The sequence below is a fragment of the Vipera ursinii genome, assembly GCF_947247035.1.
Source record: "Vipera ursinii genome assembly, chromosome: 3".
In the NCBI taxonomy this organism is placed as follows: Eukaryota; Metazoa; Chordata; class Lepidosauria; order Squamata; family Viperidae; genus Vipera; species Vipera ursinii.
The window spans coordinates 120,935,549-120,950,661 of record NC_139516.1 but is presented as its reverse complement, the minus strand read 5'-3'; the positions used below and the strand labels follow the sequence as shown (position 1 = coordinate 120,950,661).

The window sequence follows — 15,113 nt, the reverse complement described above, 5'->3', positions numbered from 1 at the left end:
AGCCATCCTGGAAACAGTGAGGCAACAGCCCCCACTGCCTTGGCACTTGCCCCGGTCCCATCTCCTTCTGCCAGAGACCCTCAGATCTGTCCCACTCCTGCCCAGGCCCCCATAGGTACCCTTGATACAAACGATGTCGAGCTGGCCATGCCCACCCAGTAGGCCATGCCCACCCTGGCCACACCTACCCGGCCCCCTGAGGGCAACTGCAGTGCTGATGCGTCCCTCAATGAAATTGAGTTTGACACCCCTGGCTTATACTGTATATATCAAAAGAAATAACATATGATACATTTATTTGTGGATTAAATCTAAATAACAAATGTCATGCTGTGTGTCAGAGCATAAAGTACAGGGTAGATTGATTGTGGTAGTATGGGATATGGAAAATATAGTACTGCTGAAAATTAAAATTATACACTATGATGTATTGCATTGGAAAAAAGTTGCCCATGCCATTGCTGTTTCTTGCAAAATAAAAATGGGGATGAAGATGTCTAGGTTACAGACTTTGGAGAGTTATCTAGAACAGTAAGAATTGCAAGGACACCTGTGAGCCTTGTCTTCTCTCAGAGGTTTTATTTATTTATTTTTAAATGTTATTGAAATTCTGCTCTCTCTTAGGAATGTCTTAAATATTCACCGGCAGTTACTGTCAGCTCTGTAAGGTAGATCAGTTTAAGAAATACATAGAAATACAGGGCGGACCTAAAGCTACTTTTATCAGAACAGCTTTAGGTACAGAATTTTGCAGTTCTGAACTTTCTCTCTCCCCCCCCCCCTTTAACTTAAGGAGGGAGGCTGCCTGAGGCATGTTTGCACTTGCTTGATCTAGGCCAGGGGTAGGCAACCTTGGCTCTTTTATGACTCGTGGACTTCAACTCCCAGAATTCCTGAGCCAGCATGGAACTCTGGGAGTTGAAGTCCACGAGTCATAAAAGAGCCAAGGTTGTCTACCCCTGATCTAGGCTCACTTATCTGACCATTGCTATGGCAGCAGATGTTCCCTATGCCCTTGAAGGCTATCCTCTATTTCCACTGCACTTATATTTTAAAACCACAGGGGATGATGATGGCGCTGATAGTGATGGTGATTTTTTTAAATTTCTAATCCACTCAATAACTAACATTTTCTGAGGGATTAAAAACAATAAAAGAAGAAAATACAGCTAATAAGATGTTTAAATTTAGCATGCTTACTCTTCTCTATTACTATTACTTTCTTTTTACTGTATGACTATTTACAGGAGTGCGTGTGGGGATGCTAAAAAAATGATGGTAACCACAACTATGTAATCAAAAGATAGAGATAGATTAGAATAATGCAAACCTATTACTCAACTATATACCATTCCCTTTATATAGGCTGGTTAATGTTTAAAAACATATTTTCATACTACCATGACCAGAAGGAACATTTCTTTTTAAAAAAGAACTAAACAAAAATAAAAGACATTTTTAAAACTGCTACTGTGATTGTGATTTCTGGCCTAATGTTTGCCAAAGGGATCTCTGCCTATTTGTGAATGCAAGTATTTTAAGAACAGGCAGCTCCATTAATCAAACATTATTTGGAATTGAGTACAGTGAAGGAAAGCTAATTTTTTCTTGAATAAAGGAATAGATGATTAAACCATTTTAAAACAAAAAAGGATGTACAGGTAGTCCTTGACTTACAACCACAATTGAGCCCAAAATTTCTGTTAATAAGCAAGGCAGCTGTGCGTTTTGTCTTATTTTACAACCTTTTTTTACTCAAGTTGTTAAATGAATCAATGCAGTTGTTAAGCGAATCATGTGGTTATTAAGCGAATCAGGCTTCCCTTTCAGCTTCACTTGTCAAGAGCTGGCTGGGACAGTACAACTGTCATAAATACATACCAGCTAACAAGCGCCCAAATTTGGATCATGTGACCAATAGTCGTAAATTGAAAACCAGTCATAATTCTTTTTTTTTTTCAGTGCCAATGAACAGTCACTAAACAAATGGTTGTAAGTGAAGGAATACCTGTATGCATTTCTATACTGAGTGGAATGAAATAGAGGCTAGTTAGAGAAACAACTTTTTATTTACTTTGTAAATAAATTGCTATTGTTACATATCGTATCATAAATGCATAAAATAAATCTGCCATTTTCTTTAGCATACTTTGGATATTACAGACAAATTGTACACATGCTGCATGGTCATGTACAAAATCATTTTTGCTCTTTTACACATGCTTAAAATTCAGTTTGGATTTAATAGATGATCTCATTGAACAGATATTTCTTTAGTCAGTTAAATGGGGAGTTTACGTAATGTTACAGTAAAAATGAACCCGAGCCTTTAAAGTTACAATGGTAGCAGAATGCCAAGAAGTGATTACAATCTTCACACATTATTCCTTGTGAACATTGTGTGAACATCAGCTTTATGTTGAGCATAAGATGAAACACTTGAATGGTAAAAAAACATAATTCCTGACAAAGATAATTCTTGGATATGTTGTGTTTGCCTCATGGTAGATGATGTTTTGTCATTTGATTCACGACAGATTATTTCCACTGTACCTACATTAATAATTCTTTTTCCATCCAGAAACTGTCCTTAGAAAGACCAAGTTCTGATGGAGAAGGTGTGGTAGAAAATGGCATAACCAATGTTTGTAATGGGAAAGAACATGGTAAGATGCTGCTAATAGTGCTCAAGTCAAATCACAATATTCACAAGCATTGTATGCTGAGAAAATGTCAATAATACATTTTCATAGGCATAGCCTTAGAAGGAAATGAAAACGTCAGTTCACTGAATGTAAAACCTCTTATTGTCAACAGGAATAGTAATGGTTGTATCAAGATAGTAGGGAAACCTAAGGATACTTTTAAAAAATGAAGACTTTTTTTTAAAAAAAATATATAATTTAAATTTAATTTTCTTAATTAACTTTTAATTTTCTAGACCTTACCAGAAATTTAGAAGGAAATGAAAACGTGTAAAAAATCAACATTGAGTTGATCTGAAAAAAACTGGAAAACATTATAGGAAGGGGGAAAAAGGAAAAACATCAAGCTGCTTAGCACTTCTTAGAACAGTAATAGGTATAATCTTGACCTTTTAATTGTGGTGAGAGTATGAATAATGAATAGAAGCTTAACGTTTTAATAACATTTAAAAAATAGGGTGAAAAAATGGAAATTAGAAAGGATTACTTTAAAGTGTCAACTTCTTAAATAGTGGTACGTGAAAGGAAATCACAAATAGGAGAGGATAAGAAAATTTTGAAAATAAAAGGAAAGAGAAAATGAAGCTAATTACAAAGTCAATCCAAAGATTTAAAAGACACTTAATTGATTATATTGTCTTAAAGTACTTCATTAGCAGCTTTCTTTTAAAAACTCAAAAATTCCTGACCAGTCTAAAAACCCACAATTCATATATGACAGAGAATTCCCTGCAAGTCATTAAAAGTGGAATTAGGATGCTCATGAGTACCTTTTGCCACAACAAATTTTGTGATTTAATTAATGCTTTATTGGAGGGTAATAGGGATTGGATACTATAGACTTCCTGGTGTTACCATTATCCTTAATAGCAGCAGTCAACATTGCCAGCAAGATCAAGAGGCTCAGAATTCAGCTCTGAGTAGTTTTTTGAGCCATAAAAGACCATAAGGCTGGGATCAATTTTCAGTTTCTGAGTATTTTGTTGAATAATAAAAAAGTAATGCGAATTCAAGTAGACCCTGTTATGCAAAATAAAACATATTGCAAGGATTGCCCAGGTGGTGCTCTGAATGGATACTCTATATTGAGAATATAATTGCTTTAAGTTTGGTCAATTTTGTGAAATAGCCAGTTGGACAGCCAGCTTTGCCTCCAATTCATTGCTTTTGTTCCTAATATACATTATATAAGTTTAATATACAGTTCCTAATATACGGTATATAAGTTTAATAAAATAAATAAATAAATAAATAAATAAAATACTACTGAGCCTTTTGCTCTTTCATTTCTAAACCAAAATGGACTTTAAGAGAAGATGTGAAGTTGATGTAATTAATATCAGGTACAAATGTGCAGAAAGTCAAATTGTCATAAACAACTCTTAATATTTGTTAGGTTAAATGTGTGTGCAAATTTTGCATTTACCTAACTTAATTTAGAAAATGTAGAAAAAAGGGTGGGCTTCAATCACACAGTCAGAACATCATCATGACATTTTTGAAAATACTCCGTCCTCTGGGACTTCACTGAGGTGGGCCATTAACAGAATTTCCAAGAAAGAAATTCATGAACTTCTATCAACAGTATCTTCCATTACTGCTAGGCTCAATGATTGCCTAGCACAGGGATAGGCAACCTTGGCTCTTTTATGACTCATAACTGACTCAAGAATTCTGGGAGTTGAAGTCCATGAGTCATAAAAGAGCCGAGGTTGCCTACCCCTGGCCTAGCACCACAAGTAATACCAGAGGCTGGGTTAAATTATTTTTTAAAAAACCTCACAATTCCCAGACCTCATGTTGTCTGGGGTATGGCTAGAAGACTTGAAAGGTATCTTCCTGAAGTTATCTAACTTTGCTTGGAAAATTATAATCTCAGACAGTTGGAACTGCCAGTACTGCTTTTCCCTGAGACACTTTACCCAGGACATCCTTAAAACTAGAAAGGAAGATCCTGGTCTCCTATAGAGAAATTGGCATGAAGCTGCAATAAACTCTTACACAATTTATGTAGTATAAGCACAGGTTAGAAACTATACTTTTTGTCTGGACAGTCTTTTTTCCCCCCACAGTTGGGAAAGACTGTATTGAGCAGAAGTATAGTTGCAATGAACGGCAACATAACCACTTCAGTTAATAACAGTTAACCCTGTGATTCTGCTTTTCTGAAGGTCTACAGTAAGATGGTTTCATTAATTTCAAGTAGGTTGTCTATATCAGGGGTCTCCAACCTCCTGTCTGTGGACCGGTACTGAGCCGTGACATGCCAGCAACCGGTCCACACAGACAAGCAAAGCCCCATTCGCGGGATGCAGGTAGCACACAAAACCACTTCCCCTCCGGTCCGCGGAAAAACCTCTCTCCACATAACCGGTCCCTGGTGCCCAAAAGGTTGGGGACCTCTGGCCTATATCACATCTTTTCTAGCACATTTTGGGAGGGTGCCATTTTTAGAAGGTAATGGATGTATAATAATGAGATTTGGGCTGCACATGATTTTTTCACATGATTTCCAATCTTTACTCACTTTTATAAGTGCCCCGACAACGTTGTCTGCATAATACATTCTAGTGCTGTTGCCTTTGCATGTTTTTAAAATCTGGCTTGGAGTTACTTTTATAAGTACCTTATTTACCTGAGTTTATACAATATGCATAGAAAAAAATTACTGTTTATGCCCTTCTTTCAAAAAATCCTGGCATTTGACATATTTTTATTATTCCAATAAACATTGGCACGGGACATAAACTTAACATTGCCAATTATTGTGTTCTTTTTCATTTTTACATGGTTAAATAATGCCAAATATAAGAAAGTAAACTTTATTACAATCTTATACCAGAATAGCAATAACACTTCGACTGATATACCGCTTCACGGTGCTTTACAGCCCTCTCTTAAGTGGTTTACAGAGTCAGCATATTGCCCCCGACAATCCTGGGTCCTCATTTTATCATTTCTCAGTATACAACCACAGTTGCAAAGAATAAAAAACAAGTATAAAAAGTCATGATTTCAACTTCGCTCAATAAAATAGCCTATTTAAGTTCTAATTAAGATGCATTGATTCATTAAATACTCATTGCCAAAAGGCAGAATTTAGCAGCTGTCTATCACTTCAGGGAACTCTGTCTACCAGTAAATAGTTTTTATAAAATTCCTCAGGATAACATCATTTATTTTCAATACAGGCAGAATTGATCATGTTAGAACATCAGAATAATGCTTATATGGTTATAGAGTAGGCCCCTCTAACTCAACCTTCCTTCCATTACATTGGCATAATTCTGAGGGATCTGAATGTTACTATATCTACAGTGGACATAAAAAGTCTACATACTCCTGTTAAAATGCCAGATTTTTGAGATGTAAAATAATCAGACCCAAGATAAATCACTTCAAATGCTTTCCATCTTCAATATAATGTATAAGCTGTACAATTCAATTAAAAATGAACTGAAATATTTTAGGGGAAAAATAACAATAAAAAAATTAACAATAAATTGTTTGCATAAGCACGTACACCCTTAAACTAAAACTTGTTGGAACACATTTTGATTTTATATAAGAGCATTCAGACCTTTTGGGGGGGAAGCCTGCAGCATGGCACATCTTGGAAATTTTTGCCTACTTTTCCTTGCAAAAATGCTCCAAATCTGTCAGATTGCAAGGTCATCTTGCATCGTTCGCTTCAGGTTACCCCACAGATTCAATTGGATTCAGGTTCAAGCTTTGCCTGTGCCATTCCAAAACTTTGGTCTTCTTCTGGTGAAGCCATTCTTTTCTCGATTTGAAGGTATGCTTTAGGTTGTTGTCATGTTGGAAAGTGAAATTCCTCTTCATCTTCCGCATTTTAGCAGAGACTTGAAGGTTTTGTGCCAAAATCGACTGATATCTGAAACTAAAGCCCCATTTCCAGCTGAAGAAATGCAAACCCAAAGCATAGTGCTGCCGCCACCATACTTCATACTGGGCACGGTGTACTTTTTGTGACTCAGTGTTGTTTTTGTGCCAGACATATTTTTTGGAATTATGGCCCAAAAGTTCAAACTTGGTCTCATCAGACCAAAATAATTTTCTCACATGCTTTTGTCACAGGCTTTTGCAAAACTGTAGCTGGGCCTGGGTTTTTCTTTGTCAGAAAAGGCTTCCATCTTGTTACCCAGCCTTACAGCCCAGACATATAAAGAATGCGGGAAATTGTTGTCACATGACCAGTACTTGCCAGAAATTCCTGAAGTTTCTTTAATGTTGCTACAGACCTCTTGGCAGCCTCTTGAAACCAGTTTTCTTCTTGTTTTTTTCATTAACTTTGGAGAGGCAACCAGTTATTTTCTCTACTTGTTGATGACCATGTTCACTGTATTCCATGGCATATCCAATACTTGGATAAAATTTTGGACCCTTTAGACCAGACATGTCAAACACAAGGCCCGGGGGCCAGGTCCGGCCCACAAAGTGGTTTCATGTGGCCCGCGAAGCCAACCTGGAAACAGTGAGGGAACAGCCCCCACTGTCTTGGCCCTGGCCCAGAGACCCTCCTTCCACCAAAGACCCTCAGATCTGTCCTACTCCTGCCCAGGCCCCCATAGGCACCCTTGATGCGAATGATGTAGAGCTGGCCATGCCCACCCAGTAGGCCATACGCACTCTAGCCACGCCCACCCAGTAGGCCACGCCCACCCTGGCCATACCCACCTGGCCCCTTGAGGGCAACCGCAATGCTTATCCGGCCCTCAATGAAATTGAGTTTGACACCCCTGCTTTAGACATATCTTCTAGTAATGAGATCCCTTTGATGCTTTGTAAGTTCTTAGCAGGCCATGGCTTTTGCTCTGAATGGCAACTGAATAAATGTCAGAAAAATCCTACTAGAATAGCTGAACTTTATATGGACTTGATGAGAGTAGCTTTAATTGATGGCAGGTACGTAGTGACTACTATTTAACATCAGTTTGAATGTGATTGCTTAATTTTGATCACAGTCACAACCCTACTTATAAGAGAGTATGCACACTTATGCAACCACATTGTTGTACATTTTTATTGTTATTTTTCCCCTCAAATGATTTCAATTGATTGTTCAGTTCTGTTGTATTGTACAGCTTATTTGATATATTAAAGGTGAAATAATTATCTTGGACTGATTTTTTTACATCTCAAAAACCTGGCATTTTAATAGGATATAAATTTTGTATATCCACTGTACCTCCTAAAGTTGCCAAGAGGAGGGAACTGAAGCAAACTATGGTAAATACCTAGCACAGAAAAGTGTCTCTGGGAAACAGTGAAATACTAGTAAATTCTTGCAGTTTGTTCCCATTTTAATATTCTAGATTCTCAACAGGTTTCTTAATAATTCCTACCTTTTTTAACACCTGAAAATAACAAAGAGTGGAGGGCAACAATTTTCTTGCAATGTTTTCCACCAAGTAGATAGATATCAGATGTCATTAATGAAACCAACTCAATTGGAGTCAAGATAAGCCTTAAGCAAGCTAAATAAAATTGCTTTACAGAGTCAGCTTGTTAAAAAAAAACCAAACCTCTAGTCTCAAGGATAATTCAAGGTACATCAAGGTATCAAGAGTAAGGAACCTTAAAAAAATCTGACTGCTTTTTTGCATGGACCAAAATTGGTAAAAAAATTATAGTTGTGCCATATATAGATGTTACATAACTATTTTTGCAACAAATGATACCGTAATGTCTGGGATAAAGTTCCTGCACCAACTGATGAAATCTTAAATGGCTGCTGTACTCTTTTAGATTGAGGAAGAAGCACAGTTATCATGGGCTATTTGTTTTCTAGGTATTGGAAAAACACTCAGATATTTAAAGTATTTTACATGTTTTGTGGTTTGCCTGCCTATGTAGCATCTGTGAAGTTTAGTGTTGTTGGAGAAGACAATCAGTTTTGAATGTTAGTTATTTATAACCAGCTGGTTTTTTTTTCTTTTCAGGGTTGGGTGAGGGTGTTAAAAATCTTTCCTAAGAGCAACTTGAGTTAGTGACAGAACAGAGGTATCCTCTATGTAAAACAGGTTAGCTAGTCGTTTAGTTGCCAGGCTCTTGCCAATGTGTAATTACCATATAAAAATAAAAAAGAATAGTGCCAGGAGATAGTCTTGATTCATTGTTTAAATAATCAGATAGATAGATAGATAGATAGATAGATAGATAGATAGATAGATAGATAGATAGATAGATAGTCCTCCATCAAACAACAAAATGAGTCATTCAAATGATTAAAAGTCTATTATAAGAGCACATACATTCATATTTAATTTTTTAGCCATGATCAACTGAGAGTAGATATGGTAATACATGAAGATTGAAAGGCTCAATTAAATTAAGCACTCTAAGCAAATTGCAAACAGTAGGAAAATCAGCACAGAGCACTTTTAATTAAAACTGGAAATGTTTGCTACGTGAAAATATAAGTAAGTAGAGACCAAGTTCATTCACAAAGAAGGATACTGGTATATTACGTGTAGGGAACCTACCTTTAATTTTATGTCCTGCGATTCTTCAGCATTGTTGAAGAGCTGTAGTGTAAAATAGAACTGTTCTATGTCTGCATTAAATGAAGAACAAGCATTGCACTGCCACAAGCCATTTGGCACTTTAACTGCTTGTTGCTGTTTAAAAAACAAGTGTTGGGATAATGTATTATCCTTATACTAAATTCCAAAAGTGACATTCAAACTAAGAAGTCAAGTTCAAGTTAGATTTTTTTTTTAAAAAAAAAAGTGACATGCCACCTCAATGATTTGTCATGAGTGAGACTATGAATCCCATTTGGGTTTCTGAATTGATTTAAAGTAAAGGAAACTCAGCTGCTTCTGAGGTGAATTTTTTTTTTTTTGGTGCCATAGTTTCAGCTATTTGATAAAAGTTTCTTTTAAAATCTTAGAAGGCTTAGCTGTCCGTGTGTATGTGTTTGGTTGATAGTAAAGAGGAAAAAGAGCTCAAAAGTGGACTCCAAAGCCACTGTCCCTAAAGTAACAGGAAAGAAGATAACAAAGATAATTGGGCTGGGGAAAAAAAAGCCATCTACTGATGAACAGACCTCATCTGCTGAAGAAGATATACCAACATGTGGTAAGTGACTTCTTATGATCACTGATAGAAACAATTTTGTTGGTGGAAAACGTTGATTTCACTATACAAATATTTATTTTATTTATTTTATTACATTTATATACCGCCCTTTCCCGAAGGACTCAGGGCGGTTTACAGGGTAATTAAAAACCAAAATACAAAAGTTAAAAACATGTTTAAAAAAAAATTAAATTTGTCCCTGTATAAGTAAAACCCCAGTTAAAATAAAATTAATCCTCAGCCTGGGCCAGAGAGCTCGAAGAGCCAGGTCTTCAGGTCCCGGCGGAATGAACGGAGGTCGGGGGCAGTCCTCAGCTCCACTGGCAGCTGGTTCCAAAGGGCAGGCGCCCCCACTGAGAAGGCCCTATCCCTGGGTGTCGTCCGCCGGCAATCTCTTACCGGTGGCACCCTGAGAAGACCCTCCCTGTGGGAGCGCACTGGACGAAGGGAACTTGATGCCGGCAGCAGGTGTTCCCTCAGATATCCCGGACCCAAGCTATGTAGGGCTTTATAGGTCATCACCAGCACTTTGAATCTCACCCGGAGGGCAACCGGAAGCCAATGCAGCTCGCGGAGTAGAGGTGTTACATGGGAGTATCGGGAGACCCCCATCACAACTCGCGTGGCCGCATTCTGCACCAGCTGAAGCCTCCGAGTGGTCCTCAAGGGCAGCCCCATGTAGAGAGCGTTGCAGTAGTCCAAATATGTTGTCAGACTGCTTTAAACACTGTAGTCCACTAAAGAATTCCATTCAAATTACCTGGTTTTCCATTTTTTTTAATCTGAACTATTTAAACTATGCCTAATGGCTCCAGTTACTGTCTGGAGGATATTTACCCACATGCCAATGGGTCAGTGATAAACAACTAGTCGTTTCCTAGCGACTCTCCTCAGGTTAACATTGCCAATGTTTCTACTTTACTGATCTCACACTCCCTGTAACCTACCCCCCCACACACACACACACAGCCAGAGATTTCAAATGATCTGAACAATTTTATGATTCAGGATTATGCAGTATCGTGTATCTGTGCAAACACCGTTTTAAGCATCTCTGGTTCTGATTTTTCACCACCCCAGTTGGCTTTCAGTTTTCTCCATTTTTTCTGTTAGAGTTCCACCTGTCTCCTAGAGTATCTCCTGTTCAGCATATACCCCCCTCCTATCCTGCTTCATAATCCTCTCTAATATTGCTATATTCGTCTTTGCTCTTTTCGCAGTAGTGAATGGTCACTTATCTAGTGTCCCAAGGTTGTGTGATTTCCCCCCCCCTCCCTATAAAATAGTTGTACAGGCAATCCTCAATTTAGCAACTTGGCGCTTGCTAACTGTTTGAACTTCCAACAGACCCACAAAAAGGTACTTATGACTTGGATTTGAAGTTACAATGTACCCCTCCCACCCCTCCCGTCACATGATTGCATTTTGGGCGCTTGGCAACCCGCTCACATTTATGGCTATTTGCAGTATTCTGTGGTCATTTGACTGCAGTTTGTGTTGTGTTTTGTTTTTTTTTGCTGAAAACCAGACAATGGGTTCACTTAACAACTACTGCAAAAAAAAAAGTCAAGTCAGTGATGTGATGAATCACTTAACAACCTGCATGATTTACAGCTGTAATTCTGGGCTTATTTATGGTCAGGAATGAAGGCAAATATACATGTCCCAGGGTAATATTGCAGGATTCAATCAGTTCAGTCACCAGGACCAGAGGTTTTAGTTTTCCGAGCTTTCAGACTTCTGCTGGAGCTCATCCTTAGGGAATCAGTTATGATCATAAGTTGAGGACTACCTGGTAAATATGGCTGTGAAAGTTGGACTATAAGAAAGGCTGAGCGCCAAAGAATTGAGGCCTTTGAACTATGGTGCTGGAGAAGACCCCTGTGAGTCCCTTGGACTGCAAGGCGATCAAACCGGTCAGTCCTAGAGGAGATCAACCCTGACTGCTCTTTAGAAGGCCAGATCCTGAAGTTCAAACTCAAATACTTTGGCCACCTAATGAGAAGGAAGGACTCATTGGAGAAGAGTCTAATGCTGGGAAAGGTTGTGGGCAAGAGAAGAATGGGACGACAGAGAATGAGGTGGCTGGATGGAGTCACTGAAGCAATAGACATGAGCCTAAATGGACTCCAGAAGATGGTAGAGGACAGGAAGGCCTGGAGGAACGTTGTCCATGGGGTCGCGATGGGTCAGACACAACTTCGCAGCTAACAACAACAACCTGGTAAATCCTTCCATAACAAGTTTCTTTTGCATTACCAATACAGTAACTAATAGGATTTCTAATCTACTATTTTAAAAGAAAATTCTGAAAATTAAATTTTTTCCACTATGTGGTAGAGAGGTAATTTGTGTTCTTATCATTAAAACGTTTAAGACAACCATTGCCCTGTATCTTAACTGTTAACCAGGTGTTGACTGTTAGCTGAGAGAATTCCTATACACAGGCTTGAGCATTAAATCAGTTTAATTGACCCTTGTATGGACCTGGCCTGACAATAAACTGTGAATACACATTAGAAAACTTCATAAGAAATTTGTTTTTATGTTTTGCAGGATATCTTAATGTGCTGTCAAATAGCCGTTGGCGTGAGCGCTGGTGCAGAGTGAAAGATAATAAGCTGATACTCCACAAAGACAGGACAGATCTAAAGACTCATATTGTTTCTATTCCTCTCCGTGGCTGTGAAGTTATTCCAGGATTGGATTCCAAACATCCCCTCACATTCCGGTTGCTTCGAAATGCTCAGGAGGTTGCAGTATTAGAGGTATATTGTAAAGAAATAACATAAGCAGAATCTAAGAATCCTGCTTCTAAAATAAGAAATCTATTCTGTAATTAATACCTTGAATCCATAATATTTCCTTGTTTTTACCCATGACAGGAGCCCTTAGCTAGGTAGCTAATAATATATATCAATATTAACTTGTTCATTACGCTATTTTGAAAAACTTTAAAACTCTGTTTCTAGAAATTCTCAAACTCAGGACGTTTAAAAAGGCAGCAGGCAATGCTATTAAACTGAAATCAGTATCAGGCCACAAACCAGTTTCAGTGAATGTTCGTTCTTAATTCATATTTGCTTCGTTCGCTGAAGAAGTATGCGAGACAGCTGGCTAAACGTAAACTTTTTATTGTCAGGAACCGGGCGAGGAACAGACTCACAACGCCTCTATTTATACCCCAGCTGGCCGACTGGCGACCAATCGGAGCTGTGCCGGTTTCCCACTAGTGAGCGCAGGCCAATCAGCGGTGTGAGCTTTGACAGCCTGGAGCTGTCAAGCTGTGTCGCGCCTGCACGGTTTCCAGCGACTTTGACAGCGGAGAGCTGTCAAGCGCTTGCGCTTGCGCAGTGGCTACCGGCAGCTTTTGACAGCTGTCAAAAGCTGCCGTGGGGTTTTACCTCATAACTATTTACATGTGATACACAATCGTTAAACATAACATATTAATACACAACAATATTCTCTTCCTCCCTCCCTCCCCCCACTCTCTCTCTCTCACACACACACTGAAGTCCATAGAAAAGAGACATTTGAAATGTGTGATAACGGCATTACCAACTGGGAATAGAATCCACGTCTGGAGGGTATAGGCGTGGAGCAGCCTCTTCTGTTGCCACCATGAGCCTGCCCATATCCTCAGGGCAGATTTGGAAGTGCCATATATCTCAGGCAGGGGTGCAGAATTTATGTCTCCTTAAGGATCACTCTAGGCTTGACATCAAGGGCTATACTCCAAAAGTGTGTCTGGACAGAGTGCTTTTGGAAGAAGGAAAAAGCATTTTAGGCATCAAAACCTAAAATTATCTCTTAATGACATGAGAGAGAGAGCCCAAACGTTGGGCTCCAGAATGTGGCTAGAAATGGGGGATATCTCTGGGCACTACAAAAAAAAATATCTGGAATGGGCATCTGGAACTTCTGTATTCATCAGAATGCTAAGAGCAGTGTTGTGGTGTCATGCTACAAGTTCCATGTGAAACATGCAGACGCTTTGTCACAATGCTGCTTTTGTCATTTTGCCTCCATCTCTGCCCTCACATAGGAACTGATGAAAGCTGATCTTCGCTATCTTTGCATCCTAAAGGAGTAGGGTTATTTGTTTTAGCAAGATTTTTGACAGCCATCATGGAAATGTTTTAAAAATGAAATCCAAGAGCTCCTTCACTGAATAAGTAAATGCATACTTGAACTAAAAATAGATATATATTAGTGAAAGTTTCAGTGTTCACCTGTGATTTTTTCCTGTTCTATGTAGGCTTCATCTTCAGAAGATATGGGCAGGTGGATTGGGATTCTGCTGGCTGAGAGTGGGTCATCTGCAGATCCTGGCACTCTGCACTATGACTACATAGATGTGGATGTGACAGCCAGTGTCATTCAAGCTGCAAAGCAAACCTTCTGGTAGGAGGAGTTAATCAATTAGAACATTTTCAAGAACTTTGGCCTTTTCAGTGTTTTTGTTTTGGAGTTGAGAAATCTGAATTCTTACTTATTAATAAACCAGAAATCTGAGATGGTGAGAGGCAGCATGCGATATGCTTCATGTATTGTATAGTACCATGTGTCCCAAGAATGGATATGCTAGCTCAAAGTTGAAAGGCAAAATATATCAACAAATGCGCCTATTTACAAATACATCATTTAGCAATTCTTCAAGTACTTTTGCTAGACGTGCATGAGTAGGGAATCTGTGACCAATCTGTGGTACAACCCTGTATTTTCCTCAGTTCCTTCATGATCATAGTTGGGGATAATCAAATTTAAAATCTAGCAACATCTGGGGAACTAGACTCTTTAAACATACATATTTCTTCTGGTTTGATCTGCGCTTGGAATGAAATGGTGTTTTTTTGATCTGGGCAGAAATGACTCAGATGGGGTGTGGAACAATAGCAGCAAAGGGGAGACAGGGAGGCCTCTAATGGCACAACTGCTTTGTTTTCTGTTGATTCTAATAATAATAATAATAATAATAATAATAAGAAGAAGAAGAAGAAGAAGAAGAAGAAGAAGAAGAAGAAGAAGAAGAAGAAGAAGAAGAAGAAGAAGAAGAAGAAGAAGTAGTTGGAAGGGACCTTGGAGGTCATCTAGTCCAACCCCCTGCTCAGGCAGGAAACCCTATACCATTTCAGACAAATGGCTGGCCAGTCTCTTCTTAAAAACTTCCAGTGTTGGAGTATTCACCAGTTCTGGAGGCAGGTTGTTCCACTGGTTAGTTGTTCTAACCGTCAGGAAATTTCTCCTTAGTTCTAGGTTGCTTCTCTCCTTGACTAGTTTCCATCCATTGCTTCTTGTCCT

General features: G+C 38.6%; 1 protein-coding gene across 4 annotated transcripts in view; it reads left to right on the top strand.

The window, feature by feature from the left end:
- AFAP1 (actin filament associated protein 1) overlaps positions 1-15,113 on the top strand; it is a 74,338-nt gene that overhangs the window by 36,487 nt on the left and 22,738 nt on the right. For all 4 annotated transcript variants that reach the window (XR_014491969.1, XM_083358334.1, XM_083358333.1 and 1 more), the window contains 4 exons: positions 2,582-2,666; positions 9,660-9,809; positions 12,366-12,577; positions 14,071-14,216. Coding sequence is in view for 3 of the 4 variants with exons in the window: in XM_083358334.1 (XP_083214460.1) it covers positions 2,582-2,666; positions 9,660-9,809; positions 12,366-12,577; positions 14,071-14,216 (593 nt within the window). In the remaining variant the exon portion in view is untranslated. The remainder of the gene's footprint in view (positions 1-2,581; positions 2,667-9,659; positions 9,810-12,365; positions 12,578-14,070; positions 14,217-15,113) is intronic.